Below are 25,517 nucleotides of genomic sequence, written 5' to 3' on the forward strand. Positions count from 1 at the left end.
TATCCCTCTAAATCCTTCCTGTTCGTATACCCATCCAGGAACCTTTTGATGAAGCGACCAGCAACGTTGACGATGGCATGGCGATAGACATAGTCGATATGGATTTCAGTAAGGCCTTTGATAAGGTTCCACATGGTAGGCTGCTCTGGAAGGTTAGATCACATGGAATCCAGGGGGAGCTGGCAAATTGGGACACACAATTAGCTTGATGGTAGGAAGCGGAGGGTAATAGTAGAAGGATGTTTGTTGGACTGGAGGCCTGTGACTATGGAGTGCCTCAGGGGTCGGTGCTGGGCCCATTACTGTTTGTTTTCGATATCAGTGATTTGGATGAAAATATACAAGCCATGATTAGTAAGTTTCAAAAAGTGTGGTGATGGAAAAGAATGGGCCCTGCCTGACAGGTACATACTTATCGAGGACCCACAGTAGCTGTTTCTTGAATACGCTCTGCATTTCAATTGTGCAGTTTCCTTCCCATCATCTGCATCCTAAATCTTGCCTAATCACATCGTAATTGCCTTTTCCCCCAGCTATTACTCTTGCCCTGTGGTATATATCTATATCCCTTTCTATCACTAAAGTAAACATAACTGAATTGTGGTCACTATCACCAAAGTGCTTACCTACATCCAAATCTAACACCTTGCTGGGTTCATTAGCCAGCACCAAATCAGTCCCTTGTTGGCCTGTCTACATACTGTCAGGAAACCCTCCTGCACACATTGTTCAAAAATTGACCCATCTATTCCCAGTCAATATTTGGAAAGTTGAAGTCCCTCACAACAACTCCCCTGTCACTCTCGCTCCTATCTAGGATCATCTTTGCTATCCTTTCCTGTACATCTCTGGAACTATTCGGAGGCCTATAGAAAACTCCCAACAGGGTAACCTCTCCTTTCCTGTTTCTAACCTCAGCCCATACTACCTCAATAGACGAGCCCTCAAACATCCTTTCTGCAACTGTAATACTGTCCTTGATTAACAGTGCCACACCACCCCCTCTTTTACCATCTTCTCTTTATCTTATTGAAACATCTAAATCCCAGAACCTGCAACAACCATTCCTGTCCCTGCTCTGTCCATGTCTCCGAAATGGCCACAACATTGAAATCCCAGGTACCAACCCATGCTGCAGGTTCACACACCTTATTCCGGATGATCCTGGTGTTGAAGTAGACACACTTCAAACCAATATCTTTCCTGCTGGTGCCTTCTTGCGATCTTGAAATATTAATCCTGACTTCACTACTCTCATCCTCCTGTATACTCGAACTGCACATTTCGGTTCTCATCCCCCAGCTGAATTAGTTTAATTTTTCTTTGGAGTGTAGGAGTCTGAGAGGAATATGAGATCGTGAGAGGCATGGATAAGGTGAATGCACCCAGCCTTTTTCCCAGGGTTGGGGAATCAAGGACTCGAGGGCACCAGTTTAAGGTTAGAGGGGAAAGGATAAAAGGGAATCTGAGGGGTAACTTTTTTTTTTACAAGTGTGGTAAGCAAATGGAATGAGCTGCCAGTGGAAGCAGTTGAGGCAGGTACTTAACAACATTTAATAGGCATTTGGACAAATACATGGATAGGCAGGGATGAGAAGGACCAAGCGCAGGGAAATGGGGTTAGCGTGGATGGATATTTTGGTCGGCATGGACCAGTTTGGGACAAAGAGCCTGTCTCCATGTTGTAGATTATACTAGACTAGATTAGATTAGATTAGATTAACAGTGTGGAAACATGCCTTTCGGCCCAACAAGTCCACGCTGACCCTCCGAAGAGCAACACACCCAGACCCATTCCCCTACACTTACCCCTTCACCTAACACTATGGGCAATTTAGCGTGGCCAATTAATGAAATGTTCTAATTGCACCCCCACCACCGTCTGCATTTGAAAACTTTTGTAATCGATACAAATACCAAAAGTTTGGTTCCTGTCCCCTTCCAGCTCACTGGTTTACTAAGCTGCCATTCAAGTCTACCAAGTTTTCAGAGTGCTGCTCCTTCATCAGGTGGCGTGTGGACCTGGTGTTGTGTGAACCCTGCAATGCCCTCCTTACTAACGTCTGGTCCTGAATGTTATGATGTTAAGTGCTGATCCAGCTACGTTTTAAAAGTTGAGATTCCCCTGCATTCCAGATTCCCACCAGCCTCTGGGTGAAACCATTTTTTTTCTCAAATCTCCTTTAAACCTTTTGCCTTTCACATTGTTCTCTCAAGAGGTGGTCAGGAATAGTTAACATTCTAAGCCCATTAAATTATTTGTGGACCCTTTCAGTAGTTTTTTTTTTTGCACCTTCCATCACTACCTGGTATGGCAACTGTACCATTCAAGATCGGAGACGGTTACAGAGAGTGGTGAACTCGGCCCGGACAATCATAAAGGCCAACCTCCCATCTATAGGATCCATCTACCAGGCCCGCTGTCAAGGAAAGGCCGTCAACATTCTCAAAGATCCATCCCACCCTGGCAATGTTTTTCTCCAACCTCTACCTTCGGGGAGAAGGTACAGAAGCCTGAACACACACACACCAGCTGGTTTCGGAACAGTTTCTACCCCACTGTTGTTAGAATACTGAATGGACTGTCAAACTCTTAACATTCGCCTGTACCTGTGTTTTTGCTGCTGTTTACATGGAAACAGACATACAGGACAGGGGGTGGGGAGTTTTTCACTTCATTTCGGGTCTGGTGTTGCGTCAGGCTCAATGCCTGCGGTTTGAGTTTGCTGACAATACTGAGGCTGGATATTACATTGTGAAGACAATGGTATACAAATAGCTACAGGCAAAGTTGAGAGGGACCTGCTGTGCTAACTGATGTTGCAATTAAGGCTTGAACTCATTGCGAAGCACATCCTTGGGGTGGCATGGTGGCTCAGTGGTTAGCACTGCAGCCTCATAGCACCAGGGTCTCAGGTTCAATTCCACCCTCTGGCGACTGTGTGCAATCTGCATATTTTCATTGTCTGTCTCGGTGTGGGCTTCCTCCGGGTGCTTCAGTTTCCTCCCACAGTCCAAAAATGTGCAAGTTATGTGGATTGGCCATGCTAAATTGCAAATAGTGTTCAGGGATGTGCAGGTTAGGTGGGTTAGTTGTGAGAAATGCAGGATTATAGGGATAGGTTGGGGGAATGGGTCTGGGTGGGATGTTCTTCAGAGGGTTGGTGTGGACTTGTTGGGCCGAATGGCCTGTTTCTACCCACTGGGGATTCTATTCTATATAAAATTGAGAGTCACCTGGGTGTAAAAGACCAATAATGGTCTTTGTTCCCATACACCAGCAACCAGCTCTGTTCAGATCCACCTTCAATCTCGTGTCCAGCTCCAGCCGCTCAGAGCGGGGCATGGCGTAGATGTTGGGCCTGGGCTGGAAGAGCTCCTGTTTGAAGGGAATGAGTGAGAAAGCTGGGCTTGGCAGTGAGGGACCTCTTTCATTTGGAGCCATGAAGCAAGAGAGCAGGTAACTGCAGCAATACCTCAAATACTGAAAAGTTCAGTAACTGCAGTAAAAGCATTTATTTTGAAAGGACTTGAATATTAAACCAGGGATGTAATTCTGAGGCTCTGTAAGGTCCTGGTCAGACCACTTTTGAAGTAGTGTGTGTGGCTTTGGGCCCCTTACTTCAGAAAAGATGGACTGGCCTTGGAACGCATTCAGAGGGGATTCAGTATTCTGTATGTTTCAATTAGACACCCCTCATCTTTCTGAACTCCAGTCCTGGTCCCAGGACTGAAAAGCTTAACAAATGAGGAATGTTTGAGGACTGGAGTTCAGAAGGATGAGGGGTGTCTAATTGAAACATAGAATACTGAATGGCCTGGACAGTGTAGATATTGGGAAGATATTTCCAGTGGGAGAAGAGACTAGGACCTGAGGGCACAGCCTTAAAGTAAAGGGAATGGAGATAAGGAGAAACTTCTTTAGCCAGAGAGTGGTGAATCTATGGAACTCATTGCCACAAAAGGCAGTGGCGACCATGTCATTAAGTATATTTAAAGATGTAGGTTTGCTCGCTGAGCTGGAAGGTTTTCAGACGTTTCGTCACCATACTAGGTAGCATCTTCAGTGAGCATCCGGACAAAGCACTGCTGGTGTTTCCTGCTTCCTATTTATATGTTTGGGTTTCCTTGGATTGGTGATGTCACTTCCTGTGGCGATGTCATCTCTTATGGTGATTTCATTTCCTGTTCTTTTTCTCAGGGGGTGGTAAATGGGATCCAAGTCAATGTGTTTGTCAATAGAGTTCTGGTTGGAATGCCACGTGTCTAGGAATTCTCGTGCGTGTCTCTGTTTGGCTTATCCTAGGATGCTTGTGTTGTCCCAGTTGAAGTGGTGTCCTTCCTCAACCAGATGTGAGGATACTAGTGAGAGAGGGTCATGTCTTTTTGTGCCTAGTTGGTGTTCATGTATCCTGGTGGCTAGTTTTCTGCCTGTTTGTCCAATGTGGTGTTTGTTACAGTTCTTGATGGTATTTTGTAAGTGACATTAGTTTTGCTGATCAACCTGGCCAAGGAAACACTGACTACACTATTAGAAGACCCAAAGACACATACGCCAAACACCACCAACTTCATCAGCAAGGACAGTATCGTCAAGCTACTGGACCTATGCCTTACCACCCACTTCACCTTCAACAACAAAACCTACAGGCAAACCAATGGAACACCCATGGGATCTCCGATATCAGGATTCTTCACAGAGGCAGTAATGCAGAGACTCGAACAAACAGCTCTGCCAACCATCCAACCCAAACGTTGGGTCCGCTACGTGGATGACACCTTTTGTCATCACTAAATGAAACAATTTAGAGGAAACCTTCAAGACCATCAATAATCCCCTTACTGGTATAAAATTCACTAAAGAGGAGAAAAACAACAACAAACTGCCATTCCTAGATGTCACAGTCGAGCGAACAGCCAATGGGGAACTTCAAACCAGCATCTACAGGAAAAACAACACATACAGAACAAATACTGAACTACAGAACCATATCATCCCAAAACCCACAAACAAAATTGCATCAGAACATTATTCCAATGAGCCAACAAACACTGCAGCACAGGAACTACACAGAGCAGAGAAAAATCAACTATACAGTGTATTCACAAAGAATGGGTACCCAATGAACACAGTCCGCTGATTTCTCAGCAACAAACCCAAACAAGCAGACAAAACACATCCAGAAACCCTAGCCACTCTCCCTACATCAAAGGCATCTCGGAAATTTCTGTCCGACTACTCAGACCCCTTGGCATCATGGTAGCCCACAAACCCACCAACACACTAAAACAGCAGCTAATGAACTTGAAAGACCCTATGCAGACAATGAGCAAAACTAATGTCATTTACAAAATATCTTGCAAGAACTGTAACAAACACTACATCATTGGACAAACAGGCAGAAGACTAGCCATCAGGATATGTGAACACCAACTAGCTACAAAACGACATGACCCTCTCTCACTAGTATCCTCACATAAGATAAGGAAGGACACCACTTCAACTGGGACAACACATCCCTCCTAGGACTAGCCAAACAGAGACACTCATGCAAATTCCTAGAAGCATGGCAATCCAATCGGAACTCTATCGACAGACACATTGACTTGGGTCCCATTTACCACCCCCTGATAAAAAGATCAGGAAATCACATCACCACGGGAAGTGACATCACCAACCCAAGGAAACCCAAACATCTAAATGGGAAGCAGGAAATACCAGCAGTGCTTCATCTGGAGGCTCACTGAAGAGGTTACCTAGTATGGTGAAGAAATGTCTGAAAATGAATCTTCCAGCCCATTGAGCCAACCTACATCCAAAACCTCAACCTGCACTACAAAATATACTGAACTCCCTAAGTATATTTAAGACTGAGAGGTTCTTGAGTATCAAGGATTGTGGGAAGAATGGGGTTGAGAAACTTATCAGGTATGATCGAGTCTGCTCCGTCAGTCAATGGGCTGAATGGCCTAATTTCTGCTTCTGTCTTATGGTTCTTAGATAAAAGGAGCCTGCAAGATATATGATCACAAGAAACAACCCAGTATTAGGGTGACCGGCTTAGTGAGTAGGTGAAAACTTCAGGCCCAGCCACAATGCTGCTTGATGTTATCATTAGGCTTTACTGTTTACTGTGAATGGCTGAGGTTTCTGGCTGGTTTTACTGAAGGTTAGATATGGCTCCCTGCGTTAACCTGAAGTTTTGAGCGAAAGGTCTCAAGGTGCTTCAGTATCTTCTCTGATACAGAGTCACCTACAATAATTGGGCAAATGACCAGAAACTTAGTGAGGGAGTCTCTTAAACATTAAAACTTAGTCAAGGAGAAGGAGGAGAGATTTCAGGAGTGACTTCCAGAGCATGGAGCCCAGGCAGTTTAAGGAACGGCCATCAATGGTGGAGTGATTAAAATCCAGGATCCTGAACTGGTTTGAAGTAGGTGAGTGCTGATATATCAGAGGGTTGCATGGCTGGAGGTGGTCAGAGTTAGGGAGGGGAGACCTCTAGGAGGGTATTGAAAACTGGGATGAAGTTTTGAAAATCAAGGTTGATGTAATGACAAGCCATTGCTGGGGGAAATGGGTCAATGGGACATGCTGTGTATGAGGACACAGCCAGTAAGGCTTTAAGAAGTGAAATCTTTTTGCAGGTGACAGAATGGTGAACAGTGTGTGTGGAGCGAGTGTGGGCTCACGTAAAGTTGTGACCAGTGTCTCTGCGTCTCGAGTGAGAGGTAGTCTTGTTTTGTTTTCCTTAGGTGTCTGGTGTGGCAGGGAGAGTGGAGGACAGACCTGATGGCAGCTGCCAACACCAACGCTGAGAGGGGGGGCCATGGCACACTCTCTCTGATCCTCAGTGGACAGGTAGGTAATGAGGTGGGTACACCAACTGCAGTAAGGGCTGTGAGTGCTGAGTTCCTAAATGTAAAACACTCCTGCCTGTTACATTGGGAGAGCAGGTGGCCACTTTGAATCATACATTTTCACTGTACAGAAGGTGGCCATTCATCCCTTTTATTAGGTGGTGACTCTTGGAAAGTGCTGTCTAATTAGTTCCACACTCCCTGCTCTGTCCTAGTTTTTAAAAAAATTCGTCTTCAGCTTCCTAGTGTCACCAATTGTGTGGCACTATCACCTGTGCTCAACGCGACAAGTGATAGTGACACAACGGGACAGACTTTGAACAGATCTGGCAATGCAAAACTGGGTATCCATGAGGTGCTGTGGGCCACCAACAGCAGCATAACTATACTCCAGCACAATCTGTAACCTCATGGCCTGGTATATCCCTCACTCAACCAGTACCTTCAAGCCAGGGGATCAACCCTGGCTCAATGGAGAGTGCAGGAGGGCATGCCCACAGCAGCACCAGGTGTACCTGAAGAGGAGGCGTCAACCTGTGAAGCCACCAAACAGGATCACTCGCCAAACAGCATAAGCAGCAAGTGATAGAGCTAAGTGATCCCGCAACCAACAGGTCAGATCTTCGCTCTGTAGTCCTGCCACATCTTGGTGGAGAATTAACCAGCTCACTTGAGTAGGAGGGTCCACAAATATCCCCATCCTCAATGATGGAAGAGCCCAGTCCATCAGTGCAAAGGTAAGACTGAAGCATTCCTCGCAATCTCCAGCCAGAAATGCTGAGGGATGATCAATTTCAGTCTCCTCCAGTTTCCCCAGCATCACAGATACCAGTCTTCTGCCAACTTGATTTCATTCCATGTGATATCAAGAAACAGATGGTGGCACTGGATACTGTAAAGGCTTTGGGTCCCAGCAATAGTACCAAAGACATGTGCTCCAGAACTTGCCACCCTGCCAAGCCAAGCTCTTCCAGTGCAGTTACAACACTGGCATCTACCTGACAATATGGAAAATTGTCCTCTCCAGGTCCAAATGCAACAAGATCTGGACAATATCCAGGCTTGAGCTGACAGGTGGCAAATTACATTGATGCCACACAAATGCCAGACAACTGCCATCGCCATCAAGATATAACCCACCCATAGAGGGTGCTGCATTGTTGGAGATGCTGTTTTTCAGATTGCTGGGCCTCCGTACACGTGACAATAAATTCAACTCCATTCAATGTGAAACTGAGGCCTGAGCTTTACACTGAGGTGGATGTGAAAGGTTGTGTGGGATTTTTCAAGGCATTACGATGTGGTTATCAAAGGGCCCCTGGCAGTATTTAGATACCAAGCTATGTTACATAAACAGATGATCTGACCATTATCAGTGTGCTGTCTGTGGATCTTGCTGTGCATAAATTTGCTGCTGACTTTGCTACATGTGAATGGTAGAGGCACTTTGAAAAGTATCTAATTGGTTATGAAGAGCCTTGAGAAAGTGGTTGAGAAAAATGCTATGTAAATACAAGGCAGTATTTTTGATCTAGGAGAAAGTGAGGACTGCAGATGCTGGAGATCAGAGCTTAAAAATGTGTTGCTGGAAAAGCGCAGCAGGTCAGGCAGCATCAAAGGAACAGGAGAATCAACATTTCAGGCATAAGCCCTTCTTCTGATCCAGCAATACTTGAAGTTCAACCCCATCCAGGACAAAGCAGCCGCTTGATTGACACCACATCCATAAGTATCCACTCCCTCCCCCACCGACACTCAGTAACAGCAGTGTGTACCATCTACAAGATACACTGCAGACATTCATCAAAGATCCTCAGACAGCACCTTCTAACAGCTCCCCTCCCCACCCCGGCAAGTTCCCCTCCGAGTCACTCACCATCCTGACTTGGAAATATATCGCCGTTCCTTCACTGTCACTGGGTCAAATTCCTGGAATTCCCTCCCTCAAGGTATTGTGGGTCAACCCACAGCAGGTGGACGGCAGCGGTTCAAGAAGGCAGCTCACCCCCACCTTCTCAAGGGTCAACTAGGGAAGGGCGATAAATGCTGGACAGCCATGTCCTGTGATTGGAATGTTTAAGAATGATCTATTTTTGTTTGCTAGTTGAAGCGGGTGGATTTCTTGAGCAGCACTCCAGTGGTCCCTGTGAAGACTCGCCCCGCCCTTGATGATCTCCTGTCTGATCTCCTCGATGACTTCTGTCCATCGTTCCCCTGTCTCTCTGCACTCGTAAGTCCCTGGAAAAAGGTTTGGGATTGGAAATGTGATTTCCCTGTGGGATTGTGTTCAAAATCAATTCTTCCCTACCATGGGGATCCTGATCAAACACCTTGCTAACATCCATATATACCACATCTACTGCTCTACCTTCATCAATGTGTTTGTCGCATCCTCAAAGAATTCAGTAAGATTTGTGAAATGTGACCTGCCCTTCTCAAAGCCATGTTGACTATCTCTAATCAAACTATGGTTGTTCAAGTAATCATAAATCCTTTCTCTCAGAATCTTTTCCAATACTTTATCTACCACTGACACAAGACTGATCTGTAATTCCCAGGATTATCCTTATTCCCTTTCTTGAACAAGAGAATAACTTCAGTGGACAGTGAGGATGCAAAGCAAAGGCACTGCAATCTGTTCCCTCACTTCCTGTACTAACATTGGGTATATCCCGTCTGGCCCAGGGGAATTTATCTCTCCTTATGATTTTCAAAATTTTCAGCACATCCTCCTTCTTAAATTCAATCTGTTCGAGCATATCAGTCTATTTCACGCTGTCCTCAGAAATGTTAAGATCCCTCTCAATCGTGAATACTGAAGCAATGTATTTCTTAAAGACCTCCCCAACCTTCTCCAACTCCAGGCACAAGTTCCCTCCACTGTCCCTAATCAGCCCTACCCTCACTCTGGCCATCCTCTTGTTCCTCACATAACTAGAGAATGCCTTGGGGTTTTCCTTAATCCTACCTGCTAAAGCTTTTTCATGCCCCCTTCTCACTCTCTCTCCTCAGTCCATTCTTCAGTTCCTTCCTGGCTACCTTGTAACCCACTGGAACCCTGTCTGATCCTTGCCTCCTCAACCTTAAGGAAGCTTCCTTCTTCCTCTTGACTAGATGCTCCACATCCCTTGTCATCCAAGGTCCCTTCACCCTACCATCCCTTCCTTGCCTCAGTGGGACAAACCTATCCAGCACTGACAGCAAGTGCTCCCTAAACAACCTCCACATTTGTCACCCAATGTCTGTTCCCAATTTAGGAGCTCCAGTTCGTGTCTAGTTGCTTTGTAATTCCCCCTCCTCCACTTAACCCCTTTCCCATACCATTTGTTCCTATTCCTCTCCATGACTATAGTAAAGGTCAGGGAGTTGTGATCACCACATCACCGAAATGCTCTCCCACAAAGATCTGGCACCTGGTCTGATTGGCAGCTAATCACCAAATCCAATATGGCCTCTCTTTAGTCGACCTATCTACATATTGAATCAGGAACCCTTCCTGGACACACCTGACAAAACTGGTCCATCAAATTATTTGTACTAAGAAAGTTCCAATCGACATTTAGGGAATTTAAAGTCACCCATGACAACACCCTGTTACTTCTGTACCTTTCCAAAATCTGCCTCCCTGCCTCTGCTATTTGGGGGGCCTGTAGAAAACTCCCAATAAAGTGACTGCTCCTTTCCTGTTTCTGACTTCCATCCATACTGACTCTTCGACTCTTGGATAGGCTCATGAAAGATGGAAGATAGTAAAATGTAGGGTATGTAGGTTAATCAGATCTTACAGTAGGATAAAAGTTCAGCACAACATCGTGGGCCGAAGAACAGTACAGCACAGTACAGATCCCTGATCAGCTTGTATCTGTCTGATTCCTGACTCATTTATCAAGTCAGAGGGGGAATGTAACCCCCAAATGCTTCAATTAATAGCATCTAAAGGTTTTGTCTACTATTAATAAGGTATGTACAAAATGTTACTTTCAAAACAGCTGGAACAGGCCATTCAGCCCCTCGAGCTAGGTTTGTTGTTCAATCAATAAATACCTCTGCTCTATTTTCCCACCTGAGGTCAATATCCTTCGATAGCCTTGTCCAAGAACACATGCTAATCTGGATGCGTCCGCTCCAAATGATCCTCCATTTCTCTGTCAACTGTTTTCTGTCAACCTGATTGAGTTTTTTGAAGAAGCAACAAAGAAGATTGAGGGCAGAGCAGTGGACGTGATCTATATGGACTTCAGTAAGACATTCAACAACGTTCCCCATGGGAGACTGGTTAGCAAGGTTATATTTCTTGGAATACCAGGTGAACTAACCATTTGGATACAGAACTGGCTTGAAGGTAGAAGACGGTGGCGGTGGAGGGTTGCTTTTCAGACTGGAGGCTTGCGGTCAGTGGTGTGCCACACGGATCGATGCTGGGTCCACTACTTTTCATTATTTATATAAATGATTTGGATATGAACATAGGAGGAATAGTTAGTTTGTTTGCAGATGACACCAAAATTGGAGATGTAGTGGACAGCGAAGAAGGTTACCTCCGAATACAATGGGATCTTGATCAGATGGGCCAATGGACTGAGGAGTGGCAGATGGAGTTTAATTTAGAGAAATGCAAGGTGCTGCGTTTTGGAAAAGCAAATCACAGCAGGACTTACACACTGGGTAAGATCCTGGGGAGTGTTGCTGAACGAAGAGACCTTGTGTTATGGACTAGGCCAGATCACTCAAAACATTCTTAAGCAGGCAGCCCTAGACCTAACTTTGCAATTTGTTTCGGTAAGTGTACAGTGAATATTACCTGGAATAAGATAACTAGGTTGACTACTACATTTTAAAACAGACAAAAAAATGTATTCACAGAAATACACAATGAAACACAAAGAACAAAGAATCCCGACAGAACTCCGCCTATCTAACTAGATTTAATTATGCTGTTCCAAATACACCCAACAATCCCAATAAGCAAACTCCCTTTAAAACACAGTACAAATGGAACACATGCTTATAGGTTGAAGTTGAAGGGCAGAAAAGAGACCGTTTCCACACAGCTCCCTGTTGAACTTCCCAGTTCAAGACTGAACTAAAACCAGCTCAACTCGGCTAGAGAGCTGACCACTCCCCTCTCTTTATACAGGTCACTTCTAAAACATGACCACATTGGCCTGCAGTCTCATCAGTTTACATATAAACAAAAGGCCTCTCAAAATCCTTATCATCTCTGTATCAAACCAACTGATCGAAGCCTGGCTCAATTTATTGCCCTCTGGAAAAAAAATCAAGGACAGAGTCTCCTTGGGCTACGGAACAGCATTTTGGAAATAAAAGGACTAGCTTTGTGACACCTCCCTCCTTTTGTAAAATAAAACCCATCAATCCCAAAAGATGGCTTCATTTTTAACTCTTCAAAACCCCGGTTAGTAGTTTAAACACACATATATACTATACTAACTATAAACATGCAGAACCTCCTGCAAATTCAGGGCAAGGTATACCCACCACTGAACTCCTCCATATCTCATTCAAGTCTCAGTAACGCATCGACAATCGCGTTTCTGTGACCTGTCACCTGCACAATTGACAAAGTGAATGGCTGCAACAACAAGATCCATCTGAACAGACTGACATTCTTGTCCTGAAATTTCTCCACAAATTGGTGTATATGATTGTCTCAGATGCGTTGCTGGTCATATAAACTGAAATGTTGTAATGCCAACACCAAGCTCAGTCTTTTTTTTTTCTTCCCCCCCCCCCCCCCCCCCCCTCCCGCCCCGTTGAATATTTCTGATGATGAACGTTCAACCTCCTGGAAAAATATCCGATGGGTCTTTCTATTCCCTCGTCATCCTCCTGCAGGAGCACCGCACCGACCCCCACACCACTGTCATCGATAGCCATGTTGAAAGGCTTGTGTAATCCGGTGTGGCTAATACTGGGGCAGTGGGTAACACAGTTTTTAGTCTGTCAAGTGCCTTTTGACAGTCCACTGTCCACTGAAGCTTCTTGCCCTTTTTTAACAATTCGGTGAGTAGAGCAGCCACACTGCTAAAGTTCGGCACAAACTTTCGGATAAAATCCACTCAATCCCAGGGACTGTAGTACTGTTTTTGTTTGTTGACTGACTGTGTGGGAAAATTCCCCGATTATTTTTGTTCTCTCATCTTGTGGGGCCATTTGTCCGTGTCCAATAACACGGCCCAGGAAGGTGACTTGGGCTTTGGCAAATTCACTTTTAACAGGGTTTACCACCAAGCCTGCCTTCTGAAGTCGATCAAACAAGTCTGATAAATGCTGTAAATGTTCCTTCCATGAGTGACGAAAAATCATCACGTCATTAATATACACCACACCTTGAAAAAAGGACAGAGTCTCCTTGAGCCAAGGAACAGCTTTTCTAAACAAAAAGAACTAGCTTTGTGACACTTGAAATGCAGGTTCATAGCTCCTTTGAAAGTGGAGGACAGTGAAGGAAGTACTTGGTATGCTTTCCTTTATTGTTCGGAGCACTGAGTATAGACAGTCATGTTGATGCTGTACAGACAGTGGTCGGCCCCTTTTGGAATATTGCTTGTAATTCTGGTCTCCCTGATATAAGAGGGGTGTTGTGAAACTGGAAAGGGTTCAGAAAAGATTTACAAGGATGTTGCCAGGGTTGGAGGATTTGAGCTACAGGGAGAGGCCGAAAAGGCTGGGGCTGTTTTCCCTGGAGCGTCGGAGGCTGAGGAGTGACCTTGTAGAGGTTTATAAAATCATAAGGGGCATGGATAGGATAAATAAACAAGGTCTTTTCCCTGGTATAGGGGAGACCAAATCTAGAGGGGATAGGTTTAGGGGAGAGGGGAAAGATATAAAAGGGACCTGAGGGGCAACATTTTCATGTCGAGGGTGGTGCGTGCATGGAATGAGCTGCCAGAGGATGTGGTGGAGGCTGGTACAATGGCATCTTTAAAAGGCATCTGGATGGGTATATGAATAGGAAAGGTTTGGAGGGATATGGGCCCGGTGCTGGCAGGTGGGACGAGATTAGGTTGGGATATCTGGTCAGCATGGACAAGTGGGAATGAAGGGTCTCTTTCTGTGCTGTACATCTCTATGCTTGAACTTTGCTCCTGCTATCCCCAGCCAAAACAACATTTTCTCTCTCTCTATCCTTGTAACGTCTTTGATCACCTTCAATTTGGTCATCCTTTAATTTTATGTCCTCAAGGGATTAGAGTTTAGATTGTACACACCTTACTTATAACTTAACTCCTACAAATGTGGTCCCACTGTCGTGAATCTGTGCTACAGCCCTCCACCTCCAATCTCTCCTTCCTGGGGAATACTCCCAGTCAAACCTTTTAGCCAGTCTGTGTAGGAAACCCAGAAATCTCCGGGGGAGGTGGTATGGGGGAGTGGTGAAGGGGTGATGTGTGGTTCTACACTAACATCTTGGTCCTGTCTGCAGCCTCGAGTGGGCCATGCCCATCTACAGCAAGACAGGAGCCTGAATTTCACCCTGAAGATGGAGGAGGCTTCCTGTCCTCGGGCACCATTTCCTGCTCCGTTAGGGGACACGGACTCCTCTGGAAAGGACACAGACTCTTCTGGAAAAGAGACAGTTTCTTCCGACGAGCTAGGTGGAGCTGTGAATAATATTTTTTTTAAAAACCAAAGCTGTTCTAAATCAGAAACAAAAACATAAATTGCTGGAAAAGCTCAGCAGGTCTGCCAGCATCTGTGGAGAGAAATCAGAGTTAATGTTTTGGGTTGAGTGACCCTTCCTCAGAACTGATTGTGATTAGGAAAAGGTTGGTATGTATGCTGAAGGTTGGGTTGGGGGAGGGGAGTAATAGGTGCAGATGGAGCTCAGCGAGACAAACAGTTGGGTAGACAAAGGAATGGGCCAGGGTCAGTCTGGGAGAATGAACAGCTGCTTATGGGGACCGTTAATGGCTGACAATGGGATGGTTGTGGTATTAGGCCGTGTGATGACAGGGCCTGGTGTGTGGGGGTTAGGGGGAAGGACGTGGGAAAAGGTGCTCAGGCCCTAAAACTGTTGAACTCAATATTGAGTCCTGAAGGCTGCAGGGTGTCCAAGTGAAAAGTGAGGTGGTGTTCTTCCAGTTTCACTTTAGGGCCTCAGCACCTTCTCCCAAGTCCTTACCCAACCCCCACACACCAGGCCCTGTTATCACATGGGCTTTTATCACAAACAATCTGTCGCTAATGGACCCATTTATTCTCCCAGGCTGACTGTTTCCCCTTCCTTTGTCTGCTCAACTGATCTTCTCTCTCTGGGCTCCATCTCTACCTATTGTTTACTCTTCATCCAACCCCCACCCCATCTTTAATATATATCAATCTTTTCCTAGCTACGGTCAGTTCTGAAGAAGGGTCACTGGACCCAAAACATTAACTTTGCTTTCTTTCTCAACAGATGCTGCTAGACCTGCTGAGTTTTTCCAGCAATTTCTGCTTTTGTCGGTGAAGCTATGGTTGGTTCTGTTGAGTAGATGGTGTGGCCATGGGAGGTCACCTGCCCCAAGGACCATCTAATGGAGATGTTCCAGATGGTCAAAGGAGTTGATAGACTGTAGGTTTGTTTTGAGGAGGTGGGAAGGGGGAGCAGCCCAGGTTAAGGGGGAAAATGGTTACAAACTCCAACTTGTGCCCAACTGTTCATGGGTAATATCAGGAAACTCCTTCACACGGAAGGGAATGACTATGAGAAGCTCTCGCTAAGCGTTTTGGATTCTGGGGGAGGTAGGAGTGCTGGTTGAAAACTTCCAAACTGAAATGTATTTGTCGAAGGAAAGGGGGACAGTTCCCTCCATTGTAGGGAAGAACAGCCTTTTGAAAATTCGGTGATCTGGGAGTTTCCAAACCTTCAAATGTCCCAGACTAAGCCCCTGACCACACAGGGCTGGCTGAAGATTTGGCACGTTGCCACGTTAAATAATATATTGTGGGATGGAGGGATGACAGTTGACTGTTGTTCCTGTTTCTGTCCTAGGTAGTGATGCTGGTGTGAGAAGACTGAAAGGTGAGCAAGCACTGATTCTAAATATCAGACTAAATCAAAGAAGCTTCCCTTTAACCATGGTGTCGAGGGTGGGAAGGGGGCCGAGGGGGGGAGGTGTACCCTGCTACCTGTGGACTTGCTCGTAACCTGCTGGGAAACGTTTAGCTTGTGCTTTGAATGTGATTGTGCTGTGAATATGACAGTCTCCATAATTCACTCACTTTCTAGACACTGGGTCTGGGTCTGTGCCGTTTGAATGGACATTATGCAGTAACGTTAGTCCCAAAGGGAGTAATTCAGTCCCCTTGGGAAAAGACACTGTACACAACACTCCAGTTGGGGGCTAACAAGGGTCTTGTACAAACCCACCATCACCTCCCTGCTCTTGAACTCCATGCCTCTATGTATAAAGCCGAGGACTGTGTGCTTTATTTACTGCTCTCTCCCCGGGTCAAAGAAAATTACAGCACAGGAGCAGGCCCTTCGGCCCTCCAAGCCTGTGAAGGAGTCCTGCCTCCTTTAATGATCTGTGCACATCTGCACTCAGCTCCCTCTGACCCTGCACTCGCCCCTTTACAATGGTTCCCCTGTTTTATATTGTCTTTCAATGTTCTTCGACCAAAGTGCATTGCCCTACAATTCTCTGCATTGAACCTCATCTGCTCCCTCTTCATCCACACCACCAACTTGTCAATGTCCTTTTAGAGTCCCATGCCATCTTCCTCACAGTTTTTTCTTCTAAGTGTCTCTTTAACACCAAAACAATGTCTAAACCTTAATGAAACTTCCTGTGACCTGTTCAGCTGTGGATTGCTGTCACAGTTGGGTCAGTAAACTTCCTGAGAGTCACTGAGCAGCCTTTAGTGGCACTTGGTACAAGCTGTTCATGTGATTGGTCAATCGGGTTCTGTTTCACGTGGAGGAGTACATCCCTGAATGGAATCAGACTCTATGCCATCAGCTCATCCTGCCACCTGTTAACTTTTCCAGGGAAGGGAAAGCTCTGGTTCCTGGGAAACCCCTGTGATTCCCAAGCACCCTGATGTGACCCCTCTCTCGCTCGCTCGTTCAGTAACTGACTGCGGAGATGTCCCTCTCTTGCTGTTTTGTAGCCTGTCCAAGCCCACGCTGGAATCACACACTGTGCCTGAGTGACCCAGAAACAGCCATTCTGATTGGAGGGGAGAGGGGACCGAAGAGCTACTGTAAAGATGGTCTGTGGAGGTTGGAGCTCGGTGAGTGACATCCGGGAACTGGAGAAACTGCGATTGGCTTTGGGCATCATGCAGTTAGGAGGTAGTGACGATTGAGCTTCCAGTGATGGAGAGTTCAACTGACAACAGTCTCCAAGATTCTGTCTGTGATCTGTTCAGTCTCAAAATTAAATTTATTGAAGTGATCTAATTGAACAGTTAAGATGATGAAAAGATTTAATAGGATTAATAGAAAGGAACTACTTTACCCCTCAGGGCAGTCCAAAACAAGAGAACAGAATCTCCAAATTCAATTCAAACTAACAAAAGGGCACACTCAACCCCAAAATGCTGTTGTGACCTTTTGCATTCTTGATGTGGTATTGCTGGATGGGCCAGTATTTATTGTCCATCCCTAACTGCCCTTGAACTGAGTAATTAGCTTTGCCTTTTCAAGGGGCCATTTAGAGTCAACCACCTTGCTGTGGGTCTAAAGTCTCATGTGGACTAGACCAGGTAAGGATTGCAGTAGTGAGCCAGGTGGACTTGTATCACAATAAAAACTGTCTTTATTTTTCTTTCTTTTTGTGGGCTCAACTGGGAAAAGGATTATTTTACAAGAGAGGCCTGAGGGAAGAATTTCTGTACCTGCTTTTAAAAAAGCAAGTTACTGAACCTCATTGTATGTTGTGTTGCTTTGCAAACATTTAGTGGGGAGGGGGACGTGCAAAGAAATGGCACAGCACCAGGTCATGTTTACAAAGCAACATTCGGCTGGCAACGTGTAGCTGATTAGTCTGTGCACCTGTGACCAGTCTTGGATTCCAAAGGTGAAGGTCATCAGCCTGATGACAGCTGTCTGGACCCTGGGTAACTGAACAGCGTGTGGATATGTTCGAGACAGTAAGAAGCCTTTGGAATGGATGCGATATCCCCCGCCCCCCTCTGTCTACAAAAGCTACACAAAGTCAGTTGTTTTCTGCCAGCGGTTGCTGTAAGCTGTGGCTTTTACCCAATAAGTCAGAGACTTTTATCATTTGTGACCCAGTCACTCTGTGCCCCCTGTGAAGAAGCGAAAGAGTCTGAAGGAAAAGATGAGAGAACTGAAGGACTCTGGAAACAAAAGGCACAGCCCATCAAATCCTGAGGACTGGTACCAACCAGCTCCCTTCCAAGTAATTTTAATCCCTTTATTTCATAACATCAATGTTTTACAGATATCCCCCGCATTTTGAGCATTCTCATGCCAGTTCGCTTTTACAAATGACCTACTTTAGTGTCTGTTTTCGCTAACTGAAAGAGGATTTTCACTTTTACAAAAAAAGCATGTGCAGTGAGTGTGGCGCCACCAAGCACTTTCCCTAGGAACTACAGCCAGCATCAGCTTTGAACTGTGTCTGAGAGCATCTGTGCTTTACCTCCATTTATTTTGTGATTCGTTAGCAAGCTATGTCCTAAGGTTTCCTGAACCTCCTACTACCCCAACCTCTGGCCTTTACTGTATGTTAGTATTTGTTTAGGTTTTGTGTGTTTTATTTGGTAGGATTTGTTTGGGTCTGGGAACGCTCAAAATGTTTTCCTAAATTTAATGGGAATTGCTTCTTTCCTTTACACTGTTTCAGCTTATGAGTAGTTTCATAGGAACGCTCTACTTTCAGATCTGTATTTTGATTCTGGATGTTTGTGTGTAGAGAGAGTTTTACAAAGGGATTAGTGTTTTAACTATAAGTTATAGGGTGGCAGTCCACAGATTCTAACCATAAGTAATCCTTCACAATTCCTCCTGTTCCCCCCATCACCACCATTGGTTGCTGGGTTCTTCAGTGGTCTTCAATCCTCCCCTAAGCAAATCTCGGACCCACCAGGTCCCTCACACTCCCAGTAAAGTCTTGCAGACCTGATTTAGATGCATTCTAGAATGTGAGTGGAAGTAGCTACAGAGTGTGGATGTACTGGGAGTAATCTTCCAGGAATCTTTAGATTCTGACAAAGTCCAAACGAATTGGAAAACTGTCAGTGTAACACCTTTTGTTTCAAATGGGAGGAAGACAAAAATAAAGCAAGTAACCATATGCCAGTTAGTTTAAGGTCTGTCATTGGAAAATGTCAGAGTCTGTTATAAAGGTTGTAGTAGCAGATCATTTAGCTGTATATACATATAATCCAGCAGAGTCTGCATGGCTTCATGAAGGGGGAAATCACACCTAATGCATTTACTACATTGTTTGAGGTGGTAACAAGCAGGATAGAAAATGGGGAAGCAGTGGATGTAATATTTTTGGATTTTCAAAAAGCACTTGATAAGGTGCCACACATTATGATACTTCTAAGACCCCATGGTGTTGAAGATAGTGTACCAGCATGAATAGAGGATTGGCTAACTCATAGAAGACGGAATGGGGATAAGGGAACGTTTTCAGGATGGCAACCTGTAACAAGAGGAATTCCACAGGGATCAGTGCTGGGCCCACAATTATTGACAAGATCTGTATTGACTTGGATGAGGAAAGTGAATGTACTATCACAAAGTTTGTAGATGACACAAAGAGGTGGGAGAAAGGCTGCAGACAGAGGGATTTAGCAATCTTCATTCATGAATCACCAAAAGCTAGCATCTGAGATCCTTGGGAAACAAGAAAGGCAAATGGAATGTTGGCCTTTATTCCAAAGGGAATAGAGTTTTTTTTCTTCTACATTGATGTGTTCTTGGTTTGAACTTTGAGCAGATAATGGTGAGAATTTCTGGTTTCCCTTGGAGACGACCTCTGCAAAGACCATTCCAGTTCCTCGACGTGTCTGTGGTCACTCTGCCACCTTTGATCCTGACACCAAACGCATCTACATTTTCGGAGGGGTGAAAGATGAGCAATGCTTCGATAATGTTTACGTTCTGGATACTTTGACCTGGAAGTGGTCTTCTGTAATTGTAAGTAGGAGCAGTTGTTTGAATACCAAAGGAAATGGCTCCTCACACAGACTAAACACACTACCTCACATTGACCTCCATCTCCTCCAGTTCTTTCCACTTTCAATCATCCAATGCTCTTTAATTTCCAACTGTCTTCCTTCATCCATCTCTCTCTCTCTCTCTCTGCACATCTTGTGCCCTCTGAGTATTATAATCCCTTCTCCAACCCCCCTCAGTTTTCCCTGCTCTAAAGAAAGCACCCTGAGTTTAGCCAGTGTCTCTTCATTGCTGAACTGCTCCATACCCAGCAACATCCTGGTGAATCTCCTCTGCACATCCTCCATCAGTCATATCCTTCCTATAGTGTGGGGACCAGGACTACCCACAGTACTCCAGCTGTGGCCTCACCAAAGTCCTGTACAGCTCCAACACCACCTCCCTGCTCTTCCATTCGATGCCTTGACAGATAAAGGCAAGTGTCTCGTATACCTCCTTAGACAAATGTGTCCTTCCACCTTCAGGGATCTGGGGATAAAGCACGCCAAGGTCCCTCCAAGAGCTTCCTAGTGTCCTTCATTCATTGAGAGCTCCCTTGTCTTGCTCACCTCACATTTATCAGATTATCAAAGGCAATTGTGTATCCACCACCCCGACCCCCCCCACCTCCCAATGTGTGTAAATGTTGAAGAATGGGGGAAAAGAAGCTGTTTGGATGATGCTCTCCCATTGTACAGTTGAAGTGTAAAAGGTGATGAGGGCCTTATACAGACTGCATGGGGAAGACCTGTCTCCCGAGTGGACAGCTCCTTTACCAGGCCCCATAGATTTTAAGGGTGAAAGTGAGGTCTACAGATACTGGAGATGAGTAGAGAGGAAAACCACAGCAGGTCAGGCAGTATCCTGATCCAAATTGCATTGGTCTAAGAGTTGGTTTGGGATGAGTCGGTTCCATAGGCAGGCACTGAGGAGGGAGATGTGGCTGTGGTAGTGACCCTGTTTCAGGACGTGGCTGAAGAGCTTCAGGGCAGAGGAAGCAACCTGGGAGTTGCAATGAGAGAGAGACTCCAAGATCTTTGTAGAGAAAGGAGGAGAACTTCTTCAAGGTAGGCATCCTTGTTAGAAGCTTCACAGTGAGGTTAAAATCAACTAGGTGAAAGTGAGGACTGCAGATTAGAGTCAAGAGTGTTGTGCTGGAAAAGCACAGCAGGTCATCGCCATGGATGCTGCCTGAGCTGCTGTGCTTTTCCAGCACCACTCTCTCGGCTGCACAGATTTAAGGTCATTGGAATGAGTTGTGGGCGTGAGACTATCACCTGCTCAGAAGGTAGTGGCTGCATGGCATTCACAGCCTGGTTTGGTGGATGAGGCAGAAACCGTCAACTCCTTTAAGAGGAACCTGGCTCCTCACCTGAAACTCTGGAAGCTGTGAGGTCACTTACATGGAAGGTGGTTATTGAGAGGGTGGTGTCCCCCATCCCCCACTCCCGGTCTGTCTATCACTCTCGGGTAGATGTGTTATAAATGCTACTTCAGTGACTGTATTCGCTCATCAAGAACCTGAGGGTAGATACTTCATTCCCTATCATTGGTCAGCATCCACTGTCAAACTGAAGTTGTGGAAGACTCTCCAGTGGATATAAACAATTCCACAATTTGGTAAATCTGTCAGATGACTTGTATCGATGCAATCTTTCTCAAGGCTTTTGATGGTCCTACCTATTCCCCCACAGGCCTCTGAGATCTGTCTTCCTCTGATTCTTGCCTATTTAAAATTCATTCACGGGATGAGACCAGCATTTATTGCCCATCCCTAATTACCCAGAGGACAGTTAAGAGTCAATCACATTGCTGAGGGTCTGGAGTCACATGGAGACCAGACCAGGTAAAGATGGCAGTTTCTTTCCCTAAAGGGAATTAGTGACCCAGCTGAGTTTTTCCTGACAATTTGACAATGATATCATGGTCGCCATTAGATTCTTGCTTCCAGATTTTTACTGAATTCAGATTCCACTGTTTGCTGTGGTGGGACTTCAGATTGGGTCCTCAGGACATAATCTTGTCTCAGGGTTAATAGTCTAGGGCGAATATCACTAGGCCATCAGCTCCTCCCTCTCTTGGGCATCCTCGGTTTTGATCACCTCAGTGTCTTCAGTTGCTGACGGCCAATGTCTACAGTTCCCTCAGAACACCCTTCTACCTCTTTCCTCTTTTTAAGATGTAACTTAAAGCCTTCCTCTTTAATTCAGTGTCCAGTTATCTGCCCTAATGTCATGTTGTGTAACTTGATGTTTTGTTTTTGTCTAAAGTCTCTTGAACCTGCTGTGTCCTTGTTGTATTATCTGTCTGAGATTTAATGGAATCGTTCTGCTCTCCCAGGGGAGGGGCAAGGTGCCCTCACTGGCCTATCACAGTGCGGTGGTCTTCCATCGGGAACTCTTTGTATTTGGTGGGTTACTTTGCCGAGCGCCACTGACCAAAGAAAGCTGCAGCAACACCCTGTACATCTTCAACGCTGAGCATGAGATCTGGTACCAGCCTATCGTGGTGGGTGACAGGCCCCTCCCTCGCTATGGGTGAGTCACCCTCTCGATCTAGCGTGGCAGGGTGCTGGGAGTGTTGGCATCAGTCTGGTTTAGTCAGAATACGGGAGGAGCCAGCATTTAATACCCACCCCCAGTTTGCCCTGAGCACAGGGGCTACCCTTGCTGCTTGAACCAGAACCCCTTCAGAGGATGAGAACATCAACCCCATATGGGCATGGAGACTGGAGTCACATAGATCAGCACCCTGGTGCCAGGTTCCTTCCTTGAAGGACATCAGTCATGGGTTTTTAACAGCAATCTGATATCTTTAAGATCACTTTGCTTAATCTTGTCTTTGTTTAGTTCCAGGGTATTTGGTCTGCTTTTGTTTCATTCACTGTTGGGATATGGGTGTTGCTGACTGGGCCAGTGTTTGTTGACCATCCCGAGTTGTCCTTGAGAAGGTGGTAGTGAGCTTCCTTCTTGAACCGCTGCAGTCCATGTCCTGGATGGTGTCGAGTTTGAGTGTTGTTACAACTGTCCCAATCCAGGAAAAGTGGGGAGGATTCCATCCCATTCCTGATCTGTGCCTTGTCGATGGTGGACAGGTTTTGGGGAGTTGGGAGGGGAGTTACTCGCTGCTTGCTATGGTTGGCTTGGTTCGGTTCACTTGCTGTTTTGTGTCTGAGCCAGTTTGCAAACAAACAGTGAAGGGATATTAACTCCATATCCTTCTCCTCCTCCTTTGTGATATTAGTTGAGGTTCACCCGAGGACTCCAAAGGCATCTCCCCTGCTGTTTGAATGGAGCCTGTGGCATCCCCTCTATCCTCCTGAGGGAGACGATGGGAGCTTGATGTCAGGTCTCATGTGAAATGTGGTTCTTTGGGGTCAGAATGTGGATCTGGTGAATGGGTTGGGATTTAAACCCACAGCATTCTGATTTCGATGGTCATGGTCCCTCTAGACCAGAGTAGATACCACTACCTCCTGGGCAGGTCAGTGAGATGGGAGTCTGTGCACCTGTTTGGTGTCTGGGGCAGTGGGATATCGAGATGGAAATTCTACTTTCCAGGAATTCTGCAGCGTAGCCACAGGGAATGCCGGTTGCGAATGGTGGTGGTTCAGCAGATGTTTCTGTTTCTCCCTTGTTGTGTGTCTCTCTTTTTCTCTCAGTCACTCCGGCACTCTCCTGCGAGATAAACTCATCCTGTTTGGTGGCAGTCGGAGCAGAGTGTTCCTGAACGATCTTCACATGTTGGATCTTGGTGAGGAAACTCCAGATTTCAGGCTTAAGAACAGGGTGGGAGGGGCTATCAGAAACTCACTCCTTGGAGATTGGCCCCTGTAATAGATTGGAGTCCCCTGGAAGGGACTTCCAAAGGTAAAAACGACTTGTTCTGGGGATAGGAAAAGGAGTTGAGAACTTTTCACAAAAGACAAAATTATGGGATGGGCTAATGAAGGGAACGATGTCGATGGTTACTTGATGAGGTTGATCAACCTGAATTGTGTGGTCCAAAATTAGAGCTATTTGCATTAATTTTATGAACAAATGTTTTACATGGTCTAGACTTCACGTCTGTATGTGTGCGTGTGTGTCTGTGTGTACGATAGAAACATTGGCCACCTTAGAGTACGAGGGTGCACTGATCATCATAAACTCAGGGAAACAGGCGTGTAACCACAGACAGTTTGAAAATCTGAATTCTGGTTTTAAGATGTTGGAAATAAAAGCCTGGTCTCGGTAGAGGTGATCTTGGGGCTGTTGGTTTGTCAACAGTAACTCAGTGGAATCGTATCATTGATGCTGTCACCAGGATTCCTGATTCGGAAAACTGGAACAGCTGAAGTCTCATCAGCCCCTTTAACATGTTTCATCATTCAATCTGTCTACAGCTGATCTAAATCTGAACTCCATGTCCCCACGTGTTTCTGTGACCTTTAATGTTTTTTTTTGCGAAGTAAAAGCTATTTTGAAACTTTTAGTTGATTGCCAATCCCAACAACCTTACTGGGGGTCGAGGTGGAGAATTGCACTACTCTGTGAAGTGATCTCCATTTAACATCATCCAGCCATCTGAGTGACTGGTACTGTCTGGGGTTGTCGTGGCTTGGTGCAGGGCGTGGTGGAAGAGGGGACTGCTTGTATTTTCAGTTGAAGAATACTCTGCAAGTTGATTTGTTTCTGAACTGACACTGCCTGTTTCTTCTAGGCTTCATGGAGTACATTAACATCCAGGGTCAAGCCCCTCCTTCGCCACGATGGTAAGGACCATTGAGGAACATTGACATGGACACTTCAGGAGGGCGATGGGAGAAATGCACAGCTCGAGAGTCTGAAAGCTGTGAACTGGCACTGGTCCGATCCTTGCTCTTTATACTTGGTCTCACTGACAGACCATACAGGATAGCCAGTGTAGATTCATAAAGCAAACAGTGACAGCATTATCGCGGTAAAAACAATGACTGCAGATGCTGGAAACCAGATTCTGGATTAGTGGTGCTGGAAGAGCACAGCAGTTCAGGCAGCATCCAAGGAGCTTCGAAATCAACGTTTCGGGCAAAAGCCCTTCATCAGGAATGAAGGCTTTTGCCCGAAACGTCGATTTCGAAGCTACTTGGATGCTGCCTGAACTGCTGTGCTCTTCCAGCACCACTAATCCAGTGACAGCATTATGTTTGGTTGTGTTTCCCAAAATCTGGATGTGGGCATGATATTGGAGTTGAATAATGTGATTTGACTCCACCTAATCTGTGCTCAGGAAAAGTTTGGGGCCCCGTACTATCCCTGTCCTGGGAGTGTTTGTTGGGGACAGTGTAGAGGTAGCTTTACTTTGTATCTAACCCTGTGCTGTCCCTGTCCTGGGAGTGTTTGATGGAGACTGTCACAACACTTTACAAAGAACAGTCCAGCACAGGAACAGGCCCTTCAGCCCACCAAGACTGCCTTTCTAAACTAAAAACCTTTTGCCTCTTTGTAGTCCATATCCCTGCCTGTTTGTGTGTCTGTCAAGGCTGCTGTTAAAC

At 45.7% G+C, this 25,517-nt stretch overlaps 1 protein-coding gene across 1 annotated transcript in view; it reads left to right on the forward strand.

Annotated features, from left to right (window-relative positions):
* LOC140476046 (kelch domain-containing protein 2) overlaps positions 1 to 25,517 on the forward strand; it is a 38,737-nt gene that overhangs the window by 10,591 nt on the left and 2,629 nt on the right. The window contains exons 3-11 of the mRNA XM_072567991.1: positions 6,757 to 6,862; positions 8,966 to 9,091; positions 14,309 to 14,480; positions 15,857 to 15,886; positions 16,978 to 17,100; positions 19,785 to 19,984; positions 22,343 to 22,539; positions 23,664 to 23,755; positions 24,704 to 24,755. Coding sequence (XP_072424092.1) covers positions 6,757 to 6,862; positions 8,966 to 9,091; positions 14,309 to 14,480; positions 15,857 to 15,886; positions 16,978 to 17,100; positions 19,785 to 19,984; positions 22,343 to 22,539; positions 23,664 to 23,755; positions 24,704 to 24,755 — 1,098 coding nt within the window. The remainder of the gene's footprint in view (positions 1 to 6,756; positions 6,863 to 8,965; positions 9,092 to 14,308; positions 14,481 to 15,856; positions 15,887 to 16,977; positions 17,101 to 19,784; positions 19,985 to 22,342; positions 22,540 to 23,663; positions 23,756 to 24,703; positions 24,756 to 25,517) is intronic.

Source organism: Chiloscyllium punctatum, chromosome 4 (assembly GCF_047496795.1).
Source record: "Chiloscyllium punctatum isolate Juve2018m chromosome 4, sChiPun1.3, whole genome shotgun sequence".
Classification (NCBI taxonomy): domain Eukaryota; kingdom Metazoa; phylum Chordata; class Chondrichthyes; order Orectolobiformes; family Hemiscylliidae; genus Chiloscyllium; species Chiloscyllium punctatum.